Source organism: Tachypleus tridentatus, chromosome 11 (genome assembly GCF_004210375.1).
Source record: "Tachypleus tridentatus isolate NWPU-2018 chromosome 11, ASM421037v1, whole genome shotgun sequence".
Classification (NCBI taxonomy): domain Eukaryota; kingdom Metazoa; phylum Arthropoda; class Merostomata; order Xiphosura; family Limulidae; genus Tachypleus; species Tachypleus tridentatus.
This window is the reverse complement of record NC_134835.1, coordinates 66116324-66133980: the sequence shown is the minus strand read 5'-3', so window position 1 is coordinate 66133980 and position 17657 is coordinate 66116324. Positions and strand designations below refer to the sequence as shown.

At 29.0% G+C, this 17657-nt stretch overlaps 1 protein-coding gene across 7 annotated transcripts in view; it reads left to right on the top strand.

Annotated features, from left to right (window-relative positions):
- Positions 1-17657, top strand: part of LOC143232347 (potassium voltage-gated channel subfamily KQT member 1-like) — a 44243-nt gene that overhangs the window by 10699 nt on the left and 15887 nt on the right. For 6 of the 7 annotated variants that reach the window (XM_076467663.1, XM_076467667.1, XM_076467661.1 and 3 more), the window contains 8 exons: positions 2188-2314; positions 2806-2884; positions 3729-3825; positions 8247-8387; positions 11303-11398; positions 13544-13654; positions 15601-15696; positions 16942-17055. In XM_076467663.1, coding sequence (XP_076323778.1) covers positions 2188-2314; positions 2806-2884; positions 3729-3825; positions 8247-8387; positions 11303-11398; positions 13544-13654; positions 15601-15696; positions 16942-17055 — 861 coding nt within the window. The remainder of the gene's footprint in view (positions 1-2187; positions 2315-2805; positions 2885-3728; positions 3826-8246; positions 8388-11302; positions 11399-13543; positions 13655-15600; positions 15697-16941; positions 17056-17657) is intronic. The other variant, XM_076467666.1, reaches the window with a different exon arrangement.

Genomic DNA, 17657 nt, shown 5'->3' with positions numbered 1-17657 from the left:
TATAGTTTTGTACAAATTAAGAACTGAAATTACCAGTAGTTTTAAGCAAGAATTTAAAATAAAAACCTCCTGTTTTTTATTTACTGAGATACTGCTCACTAACTGAAACAAAAACAGTGTCCCCTCTCACCTTTCTCCATTTTTGGAAATGCCCCCTTATATATACTTATTTCTATATATGACATGAATAATCAATCAGGAGGTCATAATATTACCTAAGTAGCTTTATTGGCCATTTTCAAATATAACAGCATTATCTTTTTCTTTTGAGACACACCTTAATGCTCGTAAGTTTAGAGTTTAGCCTGCTCGATATTTCATGTTTTTTTCAGGCCCAAGTATATCTTAGTTTATAAAATTGATAAACTTTAATAGAATACTTTGTAATCAGTATAGTAATTTATGGTATTTTGCTTATATAGATTTAAATATAAAACCTGAAATAAATATTTTGTTTCACATCCACCTTGTGCAAAATGTCTTAAGGCTTAGCAAGCCACAACAACCAGGTACGAAAGTTATAACTAGAAGAGATAATTGTTTGCTTTACTTCTTTATTTACTGTTCTACATTTTCTCATAAATGGTAACAATGTATATACATATATAATGTATAATAATTGAAATGTGGCTATATTGTACAAAAAATAGTGAACTAAAACACAGCAAAGACAGGTCACTTTGTAAAGATTAAAGGATGGTTGTATATTATTGGATATGATAACAAATAATAAATATATAATATTATGAAGTTTAATCTATTTAGTGTAAACATTTATGTTTTCATGTTATAATTTGTAGTCATTCTATGGTGGTTAGGAGACAGGTCAAATTGACTGAATCCATACAGAAATTTATTAGCAACAATGACTGATCAAATATAAAATTTTAAGAAATGTTTGATAATTATGTGGTCATTATAAGGATTTTGCATGTAAAATTAGAAAATTGTTAGATGCGTAAAAGTATTTTTGATCTTAAAATGAAATCAGCTTGGCAATATTCAAAAATGAAAAAGGTATGAGAAGAACATTGCTTACAAACCATAAGACTTAATAAAAAAAATCAGGTATTTTGCATGTGTAAGCATTAATGTTTACTGATAACCTTTCTACTTTTGTGAACAGATGCTTACTAATTTAAACGTTATAGTATTGAAAACTATAACAAGCACAAGTGTGAAGACAATCATGTGCATATATCTTTCTGTCACAGAAAATGAGAAGAAGTGTAACCAAACAGGATTGAAGGTTATGAAAATTATACTTTGTTTGAGCAAAGACAATATTATAGTGACTAATTTATATTAAATTACATGTTTATTGAAGGAGTGTTGAATAAATTAGAGAAGTGAGGAGTCCTAAAGAAATAATTTATTTTCTCCAATTAAAGGAAATTCAGGATTTTTTTTGATATTGCATTATAGAATAAAGAATTTAAATCTTATATACTATTAAATTTAGGTTATTAGCTATGATTTTATGCTATACTAACTGGTATAACATAAAAGTGATTTTATTAAATTTTGAATGTAATTCACAAAAAACCTTGTGGCATCCAGTAAGGAATGCTTGTGGGATTAAACTTTTCTTGATGCTCTGTATCAGTGTCTTAGCATCCATTTTAATTGCTATTGTATCAATGAAAGAGTTTCCTTGTAATAAAATCTCACAATTCATAACAATAATAGTTATACTTTTTTGAGCATGTTCTTATGTATAGATGTTGATATAGAAAGTCCACAAGTGAAAACAAATTCTAATTTAGGTTGAGTTTCATATAAAAATAACCATTTTAATGCATAAAGCAGGCTATAAGTAAGAATTATCAAAATTAAGAAAATTACTTATTTGTGTATTAGTGTATTGACATACACATTTATATAAAATATACATCATAATAGTTGTTTTTCATATGGAATGTAAGGGAAATGAAAATGGAGGCTAACCAGGTATCATTCCTACTTATTGGTAGTAGTAGTAACATTTTTTAATTGAAATGTAAGCATATGAAAAAGATAACCTTGTCAAATAAGACAATTCAGTATAAGATGTTGGGTTTGTGAGAAGTTGGTTTTGAAAACCATAAAACCACTATTAAATCTTATTCTTAAAGAGATATAGTTCCTTAGCTACCTGTAACAATACTGAGAAAAAGGGAAAATTATATAAATATTTTGGAATTACAGGAAACTGTTTTAGTTGTCTTTTTTGGCGTGGAATACATCATTAGATTGTGGTCAGCAGGCTGTAGGAGCAAGTACATGGGGCTTTGGGGAAGACTTAGGTTTGCAAGAAAACCTATTTCTTTCATTGGTATGTTTGCCACTTTACATTGCTTTTCAAGGTTAATTGGTCTCTATTTTTATCACATAAAGTATTAGTTATATATATTAAGGTATACAATAATAATATAAACAAATATCTCTAAACATAATAAAATGTTTCATAATTTCAAGCTTTTAACTCAGTTATGGCTACTATCACCAGATGAAGCTGAATATAAAATATATAATTATGTAAACGTGCTTGAGAGTGATATTGAATGACTCTTGTTACACCAGTGTTAATTATTTTTGGAAATTTTCTATATGTATATATATATGTGTGTGTGTGTGTTTAAATGTTTTTGGTTTTCAGTTGAAGTCTTATTATAAACAACCTACGTGATGAGCAAGAAAAAATGACGTAATTGATATTTACCACTTTACATTTATCAACATATAGTTTATAAGAAGGAGTATATTTAAAAAATTAAGTATAAATAGTATCTGTTGAGTTGCAAATCCCCACTTTTGTTTCCTCAGATCTGATTGTTGTAGTGGCTTCAGTAGTGGTCCTTGCTGTTGGATCTAATGGTCAAGTGTTTGCCACCTCAGCTATAAGGTAGTTATATTTTCTCATTTGAATTTTATTTTAATGAACACATTGTTTTAAACCCACAATGTTTTAATTGATCAAAGGTAAGTAAAAATGTCATTAAATACAAGTAGGTTGTTGTTTGGAGGTCATTATTGAGTGACAGTTGTATTTTCTTTGATAACCAAAGCTTTCTTCCAGAATTATTGTTCTATCCATCCATTTATGACTTTATATGCTGAAAAGCTTTTTTATTTTTTATGTTTTGTAAACTGTGTTTAAGTATGATAGAAACATAGATTTTAGCTGGTGAATTATGTTGCATGTTTGTACATTCAAATAAGGGACATCAAGGGGTTTTTGTCCCAAGTGGTATGTGATATTTTCAAACTTCTTTTACATTTTTGACATATATACTGATCACTAAATCTAACCTTTATTTCCCCCAACTATATATTAACCATTGTTTTAAGCTTCTATAAAGTTGCAATCTCTGCACTCTAAATTGCCATTGTATTGAAATGTCACTGGGAAATAAAAATGCCTCAGTTTGAAATGTTTTTGCCCTTTTAGTCTTAAGTTTGTGACCTCTTGTCTTACTACCCTTATCATTGATCCTTTTTTAAAAACCACAAAACAACAAGATATTTTAGTCTGTTCTCGTGTAATAATCCATCCAACTCCAGAATTATCTTTTTCAACTGTCATAACCCATCAAACCCCAAAGTTGTCATAATCAACTTTCATAACTTATCCAACTTCAGTATCATCATCAACAACTGTCATAGTCCATCTAATCCTAGAATCATCTTCATTAATATTCTGTATTTGAGGTTTTATATTTCAGTGTGCTATTGTTTTTATTTAACAGAGGCATTAGATTCCTTCAGATATTAAGAATGTTGCACGTAGACCGTCAAGGTGGAACCTGGCGATTGTTGGGCTCCGTAGTATTTGTCCACAGACAGGTGAGTGAGATAATAGATTTTATGTAGCTTGTTTTTAATATATCAAATATGTTAACTTGGTGGGATTACAGTTTCATATTACCACTTTTACAGAGTTGAATTCAAAATGTAATTAAACCACTTTTATGTTCAATATATTTTAATCATTTTGGCATCAAAATGTAGTTTATAATTTAAATTTTAATATTATACAAGATTTAATTTCTTAATTTAAAAAGGATGTATTTAAATATTTTTTATTTCATATATATCAGTGTCAAAATGTCTCCACCATTAGGTACACCAAATATAGATACTGACAGGCCAGAATTTAAAATAAGAACCTCCCACCTTCTGTGTTCTCTAAGACATCAATAAGTTAATAATACCCACTACAGAAGCTCATCCTCCCAACTCTTCAAGCTCTTAAGGTTACTTAGTTATTCATACTTACATGTCAGTGGTGCATGTTTATCACCAGTAGAATGGCCATTTTTTAACTATATGGTTATGGCATCTTTATGCTATTTCATTTTAGTAAAAGGCACAATTTTTTAAGTCAATGTTATTGAGTGAATATAAAGCTGTTCTGAGAAGTAATAAAAATTTACTAAACCTGTTTAGAGGTCAGTTAAAAAGAAAGACAAATTATAATTATGTTGGGGCATTTTGTCTTAAGTGTCTAAATTATTGATTGTGTTTTAAAATGCTAAGGTGGACAGACTAACAGACAAGATATAAAATTTTATTTAAAAAGAACTTGACATTTTTAGGAGGTCGTAGTGATTTTATAAATGAACACTGTAAACTAATAAAAGTATTTTTATTCTTAACCCTATAACAATGTGCCAGAAAGTGAAGTACTTTATGTAACTGTCACTAAATTTGATTCCAGTAATAATGAAATCTGTGAATAAAGTTGTTTAAAACTTGAGAGGAACTTTCAGAAAAATATGTAGTTAGAGAAATATAAGATATTTAATTTTGTGTTTTTACTATTTCTAATACAATTTATTATTTAATTTAGTTATTTACACTTGGACTCTGGATAGTTCACTTGTAAGGTGATTTTAATTTTGTGTATAAAAGTACTGATTACTATTTTACAGTTTTCACATTTCATTTCCATAATCTCTAGAACCTGCTAATTAAATATCAAAATTTTTGATGTAAATATTTTTATTTTGTTTTCCATTCTATCTGCTATACCTCTAATTCTAACTGTTATCACCAGTAAACAGAGCATTGAAATTAAGCTCACAATTAAGAAACTGAAATATGTACCCATCTTTTAACTCTTTGTTGGATAACCTTAAAATATCTTCTTTAGGTCATAAGAGGATGGTAGAACAGTATGAATGCAGAAATACTTTAGCCTCTGGAAAATTCTTTTTATACTCGCTTGGAAGAAACAATTGAAGCTTTTTGTGACAAAACAGCCAACAATATTACTAAGAAGTTAGGTCTACCTGAGCACAACTTAGAGCCAATTAAAAAAAAAATGTTGCTAAATTAAAGTGTAAAATGAGTTTTTTTTTCATGATAATAAACTATATAAAGTGGGCATGGTGCCTGTCAGGGGTTGACAGAATTTATATCTCGTTTCAACAGCATTCAGTGAAAGTTCTTTAAAATGTGGATGTCAAAAGGACAAGTAAGCTACACTATTCTCTGGACTTAAATGTACATGAGTACCCTCTTATGTTTTAAGCTGTACATTGCTAAAATTCCACATGGTTATAGCTAGTGTGTCGTGACACAAACCAAAAAGAAGATGTCATTGATTTCAATGTTTATTTGGAAATAAAGGAATAAAAACTTAAATAATATAAAGCTCTGAACTTATAACTTACTTGATAAGTTATATTAAAGCAGTTTCAATAAATGCTAAACGTAACTTGGTGCCATGTGCAGAAAAGAGATTAAAAAGCACATTGTTTGTGAAAAGTTAACTCAAAAATCACCTTATACTCAGAGTTGTCTGAATCAGACTGACTAATGTAAATTTAGAGACAAATCATTAGTATAAAACATTTATTAAAAATTATGACTTTTTGTGTACATCACATTTGTAATGTTTACTAAAAGATACACTTAGTAAATTTTGAATTATTGTAAACATTAATTCTCCAGTACATGCATCATATCACTTTGTATTTCTTAATTCATCTGTTTTCTTGGTATACTGAAGTAGTTTTATCTTTAGACTAGGGAGTGGTATCAAATACTCAACATGTTTACTCATGAAAGTAATCAGTTTCAAAATAACAATATTGGTTTGTCTAAGTAAACTGTAGTAACTGTTAAATTAGACACACATGCTACCATCCTTCTTTAATACTATACTCAATACTTTATATTTATATTTAATACTGTAATACTTTATTCAATTTCTTGATCAAACGCATCATTTTCAAGGTTGTTATCACTCAGACATTCAACATCTACTTAAATTATATGAGCACAATTTCACACACATTGTTTACTGTTGATTTAATTGAACATTTTCAACTGAATTTTCATAAGAATATTTGCTAATAAAAAAAAAAGCTAGTGTTCTTCAATGTTTCATTTTTTTTTTCAAATTTCATCAGTAATTTGTCAAATGTTGTTATGTGTTATAATTTATTCCAAACAAGCTTCCAACTTATGTTACGTATTAAAATTCGAAATAGCATGAAACTGAGTTAAATTGTAATATAAATTTAGAAGTTAGTTAAATGTAGAGATGTATTAAACTTATTATGTTTGACAACAAGATTGATACACATGATTTTCTTTCTTAACACAAATATAGTTTAATATGCAAATAAAACAATTTATCAGAACAGTTATTAAAATTATAATTTAAATACAAAAGTTTTATAAACTTACAAACAATATTGAGTCTCCTATTTGATACGAAACTTCCTAGGTATCTTAGTGAAGGCTCACAACAAGTGAATTAGTTCTAAGTTGACATAGGTACAGTTCACTTAATGGGGAGCTAACTAGCTCTTACCATGTGAGTTTTTCACAGCTGAAATTATACAATGTCTTTGTAGCAATACTAATGTCTGAAGTTAATCCACTGGAGTTAAACAGTTTGCAATGTTTGAAATCTACAAACATTCCTCTTCAAATGTCTGTAGGTTTCCCGATTAGTAAATGTTAATCACAGTTATAGCTTCTGAGGATTATAGTATACCAACAATATATACTGTCTCTTCTATTTGCTTTGGTTACCTTCTATAAAGCTTGAGAGAAGGTTTTCTGGAAATTTAAGCTAAGGCAACAATACTGGTACTAACATACATATAAATATACATTGTTGATTTTTATGTATGAGAATCTACAAATTTAGTGAATAGGCAGGAATTTTGCAATACATATTAAACAGTATAAGTTACATGTATTTCTAAATATATATTTATATAAAATAAACATCAATATCAAAATAACTTTATAATAGTAAATTTGTCACAATGCTAATTGATCTTTTAAGTTCCTTTAAATGGTTAGGAGTATTTTATTTGAAGCTGAGCATGTGATTTGCAGTTCATGATTTCTTGCACATTAGTAAAACTTGAAAATTAATGTCTGTACAAAAGTTCAAAATATTTATAGAGTGTGCTACTACTCACTCTTTGAGATAATTCTAATTTATCTTGTAAATTATTTATTAAGTTCTTAGTTGATGCAATATCACATTAATAGCATTTATTTCTTTTTATAATATATTATCAAGTTTAACTTTGACTTGTGTATATGATGGCAACCCATTCTGGTGTCTCATACTGAATGCCATTAATGGTAATAATAGTGAAATTTTTCATTTGAAATTGTAGTTACATGCAATAAAAAATGTTTTTCATGCATAATGAACTTTAGTTTAGAACAGGGGTTCCCAACCTTTTGGCACTTGTGACATGAAAATGTAATTGATGAAATAAAATTAATGTTATCCCAAGCTACTTCTAACAAGGCTACACGACCCCCCTGGGGGGTCGCGACCCACCGGTTTGGAACCCCTGGTTTAGAATGTGAATTCATTTAGTATAATTATTTGTTTCCTGAACTAATTTTATCTAACAGTTTATAATTTTAAAATATTTCTAATAAAATAATCTCATAGGTACAAAATATGTTACACTGAAAAGTACAGCAGTATTATCTCGATAAAGCAGCCATATTTGGATATCAGACAAGGCTTAATAATTTCTGTAAATTGTTTTAACTGAGGAAAACTAGATTATGGAAGAGAAATAAATTGTTACCATAAATGCAGGCTAAATTTGTATACAAACATGCTAAGTGTGTATAATATCTTTAATGTATAATATAACTTAATTGAGGATGTTCCAGAGTTTTGCACACATTTAACTGATTTCAAAAGTAATATCTAATCAGCTTTAGGCTACATAATTTGATATGGTAGTGTATATCATGTCACCATATTTCAGGAGCTGATTACAACACTTTACATTGGTTTCCTCGGGTTGATTTTTTCATCGTACTTCATGTATCTGGCAGAGAAAGATGAAGAGAATGAAAGGAGATCTTCAGATTTCACTAGCTATGCTGACGCATTGTGGTGGGGTGTAGTGAGTATCTGTTTTCAGTAAAACATAAAGTTCTTAATGTATAGAATGAATAAATAACATTTTATAAGTTAAGAAAGCTAAATTTGTTCAAGAAAAATCTTTGTAATTTGAATTTTCACCCTGTATAATAACATTACACTATGAACATCTTTAACATAAATATTTTTGCTAGTTTGAACTACTTTTGCCCATTTAAAGAAATTTATTTTAAGAGGTCAGTAAACCATTGTACTAGAATAAAAGACATCTGTGATTGATTTCATTTACAACAGAATATTCATAACTTTATCAGACTGAAACATAGATTTATTGTTAGAAAAAATCATTGAAACTGTAATCATGTATGTGTCTTAGTTTATTAACATATCAGAATTGATATTTTAGTATTTGTCATGCTATCCAAAGTTTATAACCACACTGATAATAATTATAAATTATCAATGTACAATTTGATCCTTTTCATCTTGCATAATCTTTCTTAAAGTGAAATATTACTTGTATTTGTATAGCACTATAAATAATTTTTCCTGTAAATAACAACAGTTTTTAAAGAACATGAGCTGATTATATAACTTCAATGGTAATAAAGGCTCAGTATAAAGTTGTGATTGTGATGCTCATTTTATATCAATGTGATTTATTTTTCATGAACCTAAGATCTCTTTTAAAATTTAGTCTTCATGATTTTATTTTGCTTTTTTTTTTAATTTTATGGTTGATTTTTTTTAATTTGGGGAGAATGTTGCTTGTTTTGTTTTATACCATTAAAAATAATCCAAGGGTTAAATTCATATTAAATGAATAACTAATTTAAGTTATGTCACTGTGGCTTTATTTTGTTTCATTTTTTGATGTGTGTGTGTGTTTTACCATTTCTTTGGAAAAAATATAAAACACTGTGCATGAGAGCATGAGAGAGCAACATATACTGAATTAGTGTTAGTTATAAAATAACAGATGTATTTGGTAGCTATTTAACTCTCTCCACACAGGCTTGGTCAGTTTGACCCACCATGTGACCTTTTTTGTACTTATATAAAGTCTTTATAGATTTGACACTACTAACTTTTGATAGTGTACATCTTCATAAGTTTGGCAGTCTTTCAGTCCACATTATAGGCCTTTCAGTAAAAAAAATCATATTTTTAGTGAAATATTTTTAATAAACTAAAAATAAAGATTTGTCTATGAATATATTGAATATTTGTTTTGAATAGTTCGTGTGCAAAATGATTTTCCTCTTAAGATTAAAAATACGTTTAATCTCACAAGGCTCACATTTCTTTTTTTATAATCCCTAAAACTTCTTAAATACATTTTAAATGTTTGTTTTCAGTGAAACTTCATATTGTATTTGTTATTTTCTCTACCATAACTTTTCACAAGGTTGGTCAAATCTAAATTATATATCCTTTTCTTTCTATAATGACTTCAAATGTAGCACGAAACTGCATTCATTTATCCAAGTAACTTTAAACTTATAAGCGTATACATCTATTTATAATTAAGTGTTTTGCTTTATTGCCATTTGAACCATGTCTAGCAACTGTTCTCCCCATTATAAGTTGTAAATCACCTGGGAAATGTGCAGTTTGTGTTATGCTATTGAAATACATAACCTATGAGCTACTTCAAGCTTTTCATGTTGCTCCTTGTGAAATATTTTTATTATATTATGATTATTGTTTATTTTCCCAAACTTAACCTTAACTAACCTAAATAGATCTCTGTTTTTACATTTTAGTTACTTTTATCATAATAAGTAAAAATAAACAAAAATAAAAAATAAACTATTTATGTGAGTATTCTTTTTTATTTTTTCTCTCAATTATCAGTGATGCTTAACTCCACTTTTTATACTGATAATAGTAATAGTGCATTAAATAATGTGTCAAAGAACATAGACTAATAACATGCAAAAAGCAGATAATTTCCTCTAATAATCACAAATTTTCTGGCTTTCTAATTACCTGACTAGAACCATTACAAGTGCATCCAAGCTAACCATTGTGATTCTTATGGGAACCAAGTTGGGAATTAACTATTCTGTGTACAGAACACAAAGTAATAAAGTACATTGTTTGATAGATGAAAGCCTTGGCTTTCTTTTGGTAATGGGTAATATATAGTTAAATGTAAGATAGAACTATTAACAAATGCTGAAAGAGACTGTGTGGTAGAAGGGGGTCTGATTTTATGTTTAAAAAATAATAAAAATTATGGCTTGTCTGACCAATGACTATTTTATAGTGAGTAATTTACATTTAATTTTATAGTTTCTGGGTGAGAGGTGTGTGAATAAAATATAGATGAGAAGATATCTAGAGAAAATTTGTCAAGTGTATCACATTAGGAGAAATTCAGGATTTTTTTTAGATATTGCTTTATAAAATTAAAAACTTAAAACTTATGTACTATTAGAATACAGATTGTAAGCTAAGATTCTGTATTATACCAATTGACATAACATTAATAAAAGTAGTTTAATAAAATGTGAATGTATTATGTGTAGTAAATGATACCCAGGACGAGAGGGTTAAAATTGCTACATATTTTTACTTCTTATGGCATTAGTGGTCATTATGTATATTGTTTTCATTTAAAGTAGCAGGTAAGTTGTAATATTTCATTACAGTTCCTGCATTTATTTTCACTTACTGATTAGAAAAAAAAATCATTAACTTACATGTATGTACTTGTCAAAATATATTGCTTTGTGTTGATTTCATAACTGATTTGGTTTTGTTGTTGTTGTTTTTTTTTGCACATATCAAACTGTGCAATTATTTTTGTTTATTCTTAAAAGTAATTGATTAAACATATTAAAAGAATATTATTTCTTTCATTATTATAACTTATGTTCATTTCAAACTTTATTGTGTTGGTTTTGTTTCAGATTTCTTGTTTTTTGTTAGATTACTATACACGATCTTGAGCCCCACCATATAGATGATATGTTGATAACGAAATTGTTCCTGCATGGCAGATCTATTTCTTTTTGTAGGGAAGCTGTAAGTTTTTTAATGGATTGGTTTATTTTTGCATGTAAAGTTCACATGTATTTTTAAGAAATAATCTTGTGCTTTCAGTTCCACCTGATTTTGTATATATTAGTATGGGATGCTGTTAATGCCTAGTTACATTACAGTTTTGTTATGTATTTTTTAACATAGCACTTGATATAGTGTATATTACCATTTGCTGATGTTCATAAAAGTTATCCTCTTGTGGGTCAATGGTATGAGGGCTTAGAACTCAAACTCTGGAACTTTGCAATAAAGAGAACAAAGAATCACAACATATTGTTTTCTCTTTTCAAAAGCCATGAACTGCATTGTCATTTGTTCATTCTTATTATGAATTTTTTTGTATTAATTGGAATGAATGGTTTGTTTTAGTTATTCATTAACGTGATATCTTTTCAATACTTCGTCACTCCATTGTTAGTTTTGGTAAGCTTTAAAATGTGTGCCTGTTTTTAAATCTTGTGAATTGTTATGATCCATCACCATTTTTTAATTTGTTTCCTTTTTATGCTAAATTACTGAAATGCACATCATATAGTTAACTCTCATAACACCATTGTTCTCTGTTAATATTCATAAGTGTTGGCCTGTTTATATTGGTAACATGTGAGATTGTTGTTACCTCATCATGACTTAGCGTTCACTCAAATTGGTTTATTCTAAATATCCATATGTTATAGCTTCATTAACCTTAGCTTGTTTACCATATTGTTTAAAGTTATATTTTAATTTAAATGTGAGATAGAGAACATATATTGTTAACATCAAGTTAATTTGTAAATGTAGTCCTAGAATACCTAGAAAGTTCACAGTGATGATGATATGAAAAATCTAGTAACTTTGATATCTAGATATATTGAGTAATCAGTGAAGTATTCAAAAAAATTAGTAAAGGATTTAATATGAGAATGTAAAGTACTTGTTGACCAAGGGAAGATTGTGTAATCTAATCATTAAGTTAGTCAGCATTTGTCTTAAGTGTTAGACCTACTTTTGTTTCAGAGTTTATTACTTTAACAAGATAGTTCTGAAGAACCCAACCATTAATAGGATATGTCACAAGAATGGTTTGTCTGTTTTTGTTGATCATATCATTTGTCATTGCACCTTATTTGTTGGTACTCTATATTTAGCTTCTTGTATTGTCTCATGACTTGTTTCAGGCTTTGATACTCTTTAGATGCTCATTAGATTAATGGACATTGTTGGCTTTAATAATATTTTTGTACTGTATCAGTAAGCTTCAAGTAACAACTGTCCTGAATTAAAAGAATCCTTCATAGCTCTTTTCATAATCTAGCAGAAATTTGTTGTTGACATTGTTTGAAAGTGTGATTGAGATGGGGAAAAAGACATTTAATATTTTTGTGTAATGTGTCACATAATAAATGTATATTATTAGAGAGGGAGCATTATAGATGTGCTAACCAGTAGCCCTGAACACTTATTAAAGTATTAGTTTATATAATGAATATCATATGTTAGTTTTATTTCACAACATTTTTCAAAGATTATATGAACCAAAAATTGATAATTTTGTGTGACTAGGCTGGTATTCTGTGTTGTTATTACTTTAGCATAACTTCCATGAGTAAGTGGACTAAAACATCTATACTCATGTTATGAGTACTTCATCCAGTGATAATTTCTCATTGAATGTTCATCAATTTTCTTTTTCCATAGTATTTTGACTCCAAGTGGCAGGATGTGACAGCTGCAACCTTTTATAAACCCTACAACATAATGTAACCAATGGGAAATTGGTGGAGAAAAACCACTTATTAGGCCAATGATATAATAGTTTAAATAGATATATTTAATGTTCAGTTTTTGTTTTGTTTTTTCATTTTTTAAATTTAATTTTTGCCAGAAATGTATGTAGAATAAATGTGACACAAAATATGAAGTGGAACGTGTCAGTTTACAGCAAAACACTTATTCAGAAAGCAATACTATTTCACCTTAAAATAATTTTGATGTAAGCTATATACGTGTATGCAGGTTTTGAAGAATTGGAATTAAGAAAACTTTGTTTGTCTAATGATAGCATTTCTAATTCAAGTACTTTATTAAAATGATAAAGTTTCCTGTCTTATCTTGATAGGTATGCTTTATATTTATCTTTAACAGATAACAGTAACAACAATTGGTTATGGTGACACAGTTCCAAGAACATGGATGGGAAAAATAGTTGCTTCATGTTTTTCTGTTTTTGCCATTTCATTTTTTGCCCTACCAGCCGTAAGTAGTTTCATGATTTAAAATTATCCTAACTTCTTTGTTGTTTTGTGTCTGTACGTGGAAGTAAAATAATAGAAGGTTTAGGCCTTGCTTTCAAAGAAATGGTGATTTTAGTAAGCATATAAAACTTTTTCTTCAAAAATAATGTCCCTGTACATGATGTTAGTAAGTTTTTGATTTTAGTAATTTGGTAAGAACTTAGGCTAAATAGTCTAAGGACTTCTGATGCTAAAATTGGTTTCTGATACCCATGGTGAGTAGAATCAAGATAGCCTGTTATGTACTTTGTGATTAATAATATCAAACAAACTGACTATTGTATTGGCAGCCTGGCCCAGCACATATTTGACAAATTCTTCAAATTCTACTTTTTTCAGAAGAAACTCGTTATAATATACATCAAGTTGTTGTTGAAGCTTTATAAATTCAAACATTTACTCATATAACTGTTAGCCTAATAGTTAAAGAACAAGAGCAAAAAGCTTTAAGACACAAAGATAATGAGTGGTCATCTGGTAGACAGTTTTCATTAATGCCATTTGTATCCCTAATTGTTCATAGTCATAAGAATCCACTAGGGTATGTCATGGCTGTCAGTTATTACTGGCTGACTTTGGGAAAGTATGGTTTTGTAAATATTACAAAGATCTGTTTCAAATTTCATGCAAAGCTACACAAAGCCTATCTGCACTTGTTACAAAGAAACAGTTTTGTTTCTTTTGAATCAGTCCTTTAATACAGAGTGTAACTGTCTTCAAATTTACCTCATAAAGACATTATAACAAATGTGGCAGTCATCAACCACTCTGAATATTGCTTGTTTCAACAGCAAATGATGTTTTAAGTACTACTTGTTAGCAATACATGACTGGAAATATGTGAGGTTGTTTAATAAATTATGTTACTTCCTTTGAAATGTAAAATTTTGAAGAAAATTTTCTTATAAGCTTGCCCTACATATGTTATTCCAACAGTTAAGTACTTGAAGTGTTAATAGAAGATCCATGTATACTTCAGTCATGTGGAGAGTTATTGGATGAGTAAAAAGCTGTAATGTAGCTGCAAATATCTTAAACTGTTAGTAGCAGAACTGCTTCCATAAATTACATGCACAATTGGTAGGTAGGACAGTTGGATTTGACAAATTATTGTTAACAGTACTGTTGATTCTGGTTTGGTTGCAATAATATTAAGGTATCTTTTGTAATACTCCATCAGATATTTCTAGTCTCAATAGAATGGTGTATCAGTTTACAGCATGTTAAAAAACAGGCTTCATAAGAAGTTCAGATCTTTTGCTTTGGTGCCAAGAACACATCTAGTGGACCAATGAAATGCCAAGAAATGCTCTTTTTGATTACGAGCGATTCACTTGGTTCTACATACAGATGAGTACATGCTAATGTACTTAGTGGAAAAAATGTGGAATAGGTCCATTTCTATTTTTGTTTAAGATCATAACTTATGGTGTTTTTTTTGCAAGAAAAAGCATTGGTAGACATAGTGACTTCTAAGGCACGTAGAATGGGCATCATTAACTCAACACATTATAGAACCTGCATCTTGTAACCTTTCATCTTGACAATTGTGATGCATTTGGCTCTGTCTTTAGCCTGATGGTTCACATTACAAGTGTGAAATTACCACTTAAAATTATATGTCTTGTACTGTGTAGTGTTCAGTGAAAGACATATCACAAAACTTTTTGGGAAGACGTTGTTTATTGGATAATATGAATAAGTGAATAGTGCTTTAGTGCTATTTCATGGCGACTTTGATACTTTGAAACATATGTAACATTAGGACAGAAGCTTCACATCAAAATTTAGGTCTTATGTTAGTATAGCACACAACTTAATGAAGTAATAAAATTAAAAACTATTGTATTTGATTTTAATTTCATGACCCAGTCAGCTTTAATAAAAGTTTTAAACTGTTTTATTCAGGGGATCCTTGGATCAGGGTTTGCCTTAAAAGTACAACAAAAACAAAGGCAGAAGCACTTTAACAGACAAATACCAGCAGCAGCAACTCTAATACAAGTGAGTATGTGCTGTGTTTATGATAAAAGTGGTCTTTCCAGTTATTTGTGTCAAACCTTATCAACTATAACACTTATACTTTCAGTACAGTTTTCACACATGCTAACTCATTCTACATAGTCTTTTACTTTCTGTTAATGAAAATTAGTTTATCTACACATGTTGTATTAATTTCATAATTATTGATGTGTGAGAGAGCTATATGTTAAAGTTGGTATTATCTCTCCTTTGTTTTTTTACATGGTGGTCTAGAGCACATAATAAACTTATGTTTTCATATCTATCTGTATTAATTTCAACTTAGAACTACTGTAATAGGCATGGTTGTACTTATTTTCCTCTGATGTCAAGTACATTTATACAACAATGATGCCTGTTGTCTAAATCCATAAAATTAGTTTACAATGTAAACAACAGTATTTCTCACACAGCAACATAATGCTTTCTAAAATCTGTCAAAAAATTACAAAATTATGATATCATTCAAGTATCCAGTAGTGAGAATGAGTTTTAAATGTAAATAAAAGAATATACCATATTTTCCTTAGTCAGTATCATTTTGTTCAGTCTATTTCTAACTAAAGTAATGTAAAATGGCATTCCCTAGAACTTTTTAAACCAGTCAGAATGACTGACATAAATAATACAAGCCTTTTAATGATAATTTATCTTCCAAAACTAATAAAAGAATGTAAAACAAGCATCGCACCTCCTGTTTTCTTGCAGAGAATACAAATGAATTTAATCCTTTATTTCAAATTGGACTTTATTTTTTCATTTGGTTTTGTCTAGTTTTAAAGATCAGTAAAAATTTCCCAGAAATGAAATGAATCTAAATGAGTGACTACAATAAGACACAGGTTGCACTATTATTGTTCACTTTACATGACAGATTAGTGAAAAAACATCTTGAATAGATATTGTTGATAGTATTTGGACTGTTATGAGAATCAAGGTGTTAACTGGTATCATTTTGTCTCTATTGAATATGTAAGTCTTTGTATGTGATAGTTATCAAGAAATAGTAAAACACTACACTTGAATTAATCATTATCGTGTGTATAAACGTAGCACTACAGTACCCATAGTCTTGTGTATAGCAACTATATCCAGTAGCTGAATAATGACCTTGCATGACTCAAAAATATTCCATGACTGAATTTTGTTGATAATCACTTTTAAATCATTACTAATAAGAATAATGACTATTTTTAAGTCAAACATCTTGTTTTGGATGAATGCTAGTGCTTATGGAGATGCCATGCTGCTGAAAAGACTTTTCCAGGAGTTGCCACTTGGAAAATCCACATCAAGGATGCAGGTCAAATTGCTGGTAGCCCTAGCACTCCACTTGCCAAGGTGAATGGTAGTTGCTCTCATTCCTTATTAGTAATATCATTAATTGTACTTCATTTACCAGTATAGAACAGTTAGCAGTCTTTGTTTAACTGTATGTTCACGGTCATGGTTGAATTGACCAACCCCAGAATTTAATGTGGGTTACTCATTATAATGTAATTATTACTCAGGCACAGCATTTTTCAGCTTTCAATCTTATTTGGTTACAGAGCCATAAACTAGAAAATTGGAACCTTCTTTGCCATGCCAACCTGTCACATCTCTTTCACAAATTGACAGTTGTTTTCTCTGGTGTTTAATATGTATTATTTATAGCCCATTAAAAAATATTATGCTGCCTTATATCAGAGAATTGTCCCTTATCCTACCTGTTCAAACTTTATTCCCACAGGAAATACATCAAATTTAGCTGAATTTTAGATGGAACAAAGTATTTTAATATTAACATAGAAATCACTTTGCATTTAGATCAATCAAAACTTTGACTCCATACATTCATGGATAAGTTTTTAGTAAAAATGCTTCATCACAAATTCTGATATTTTGTATACAAAAGAGTTATAGTGTTTATAAAAACCTTGTGAAATTTCATGAATATACAC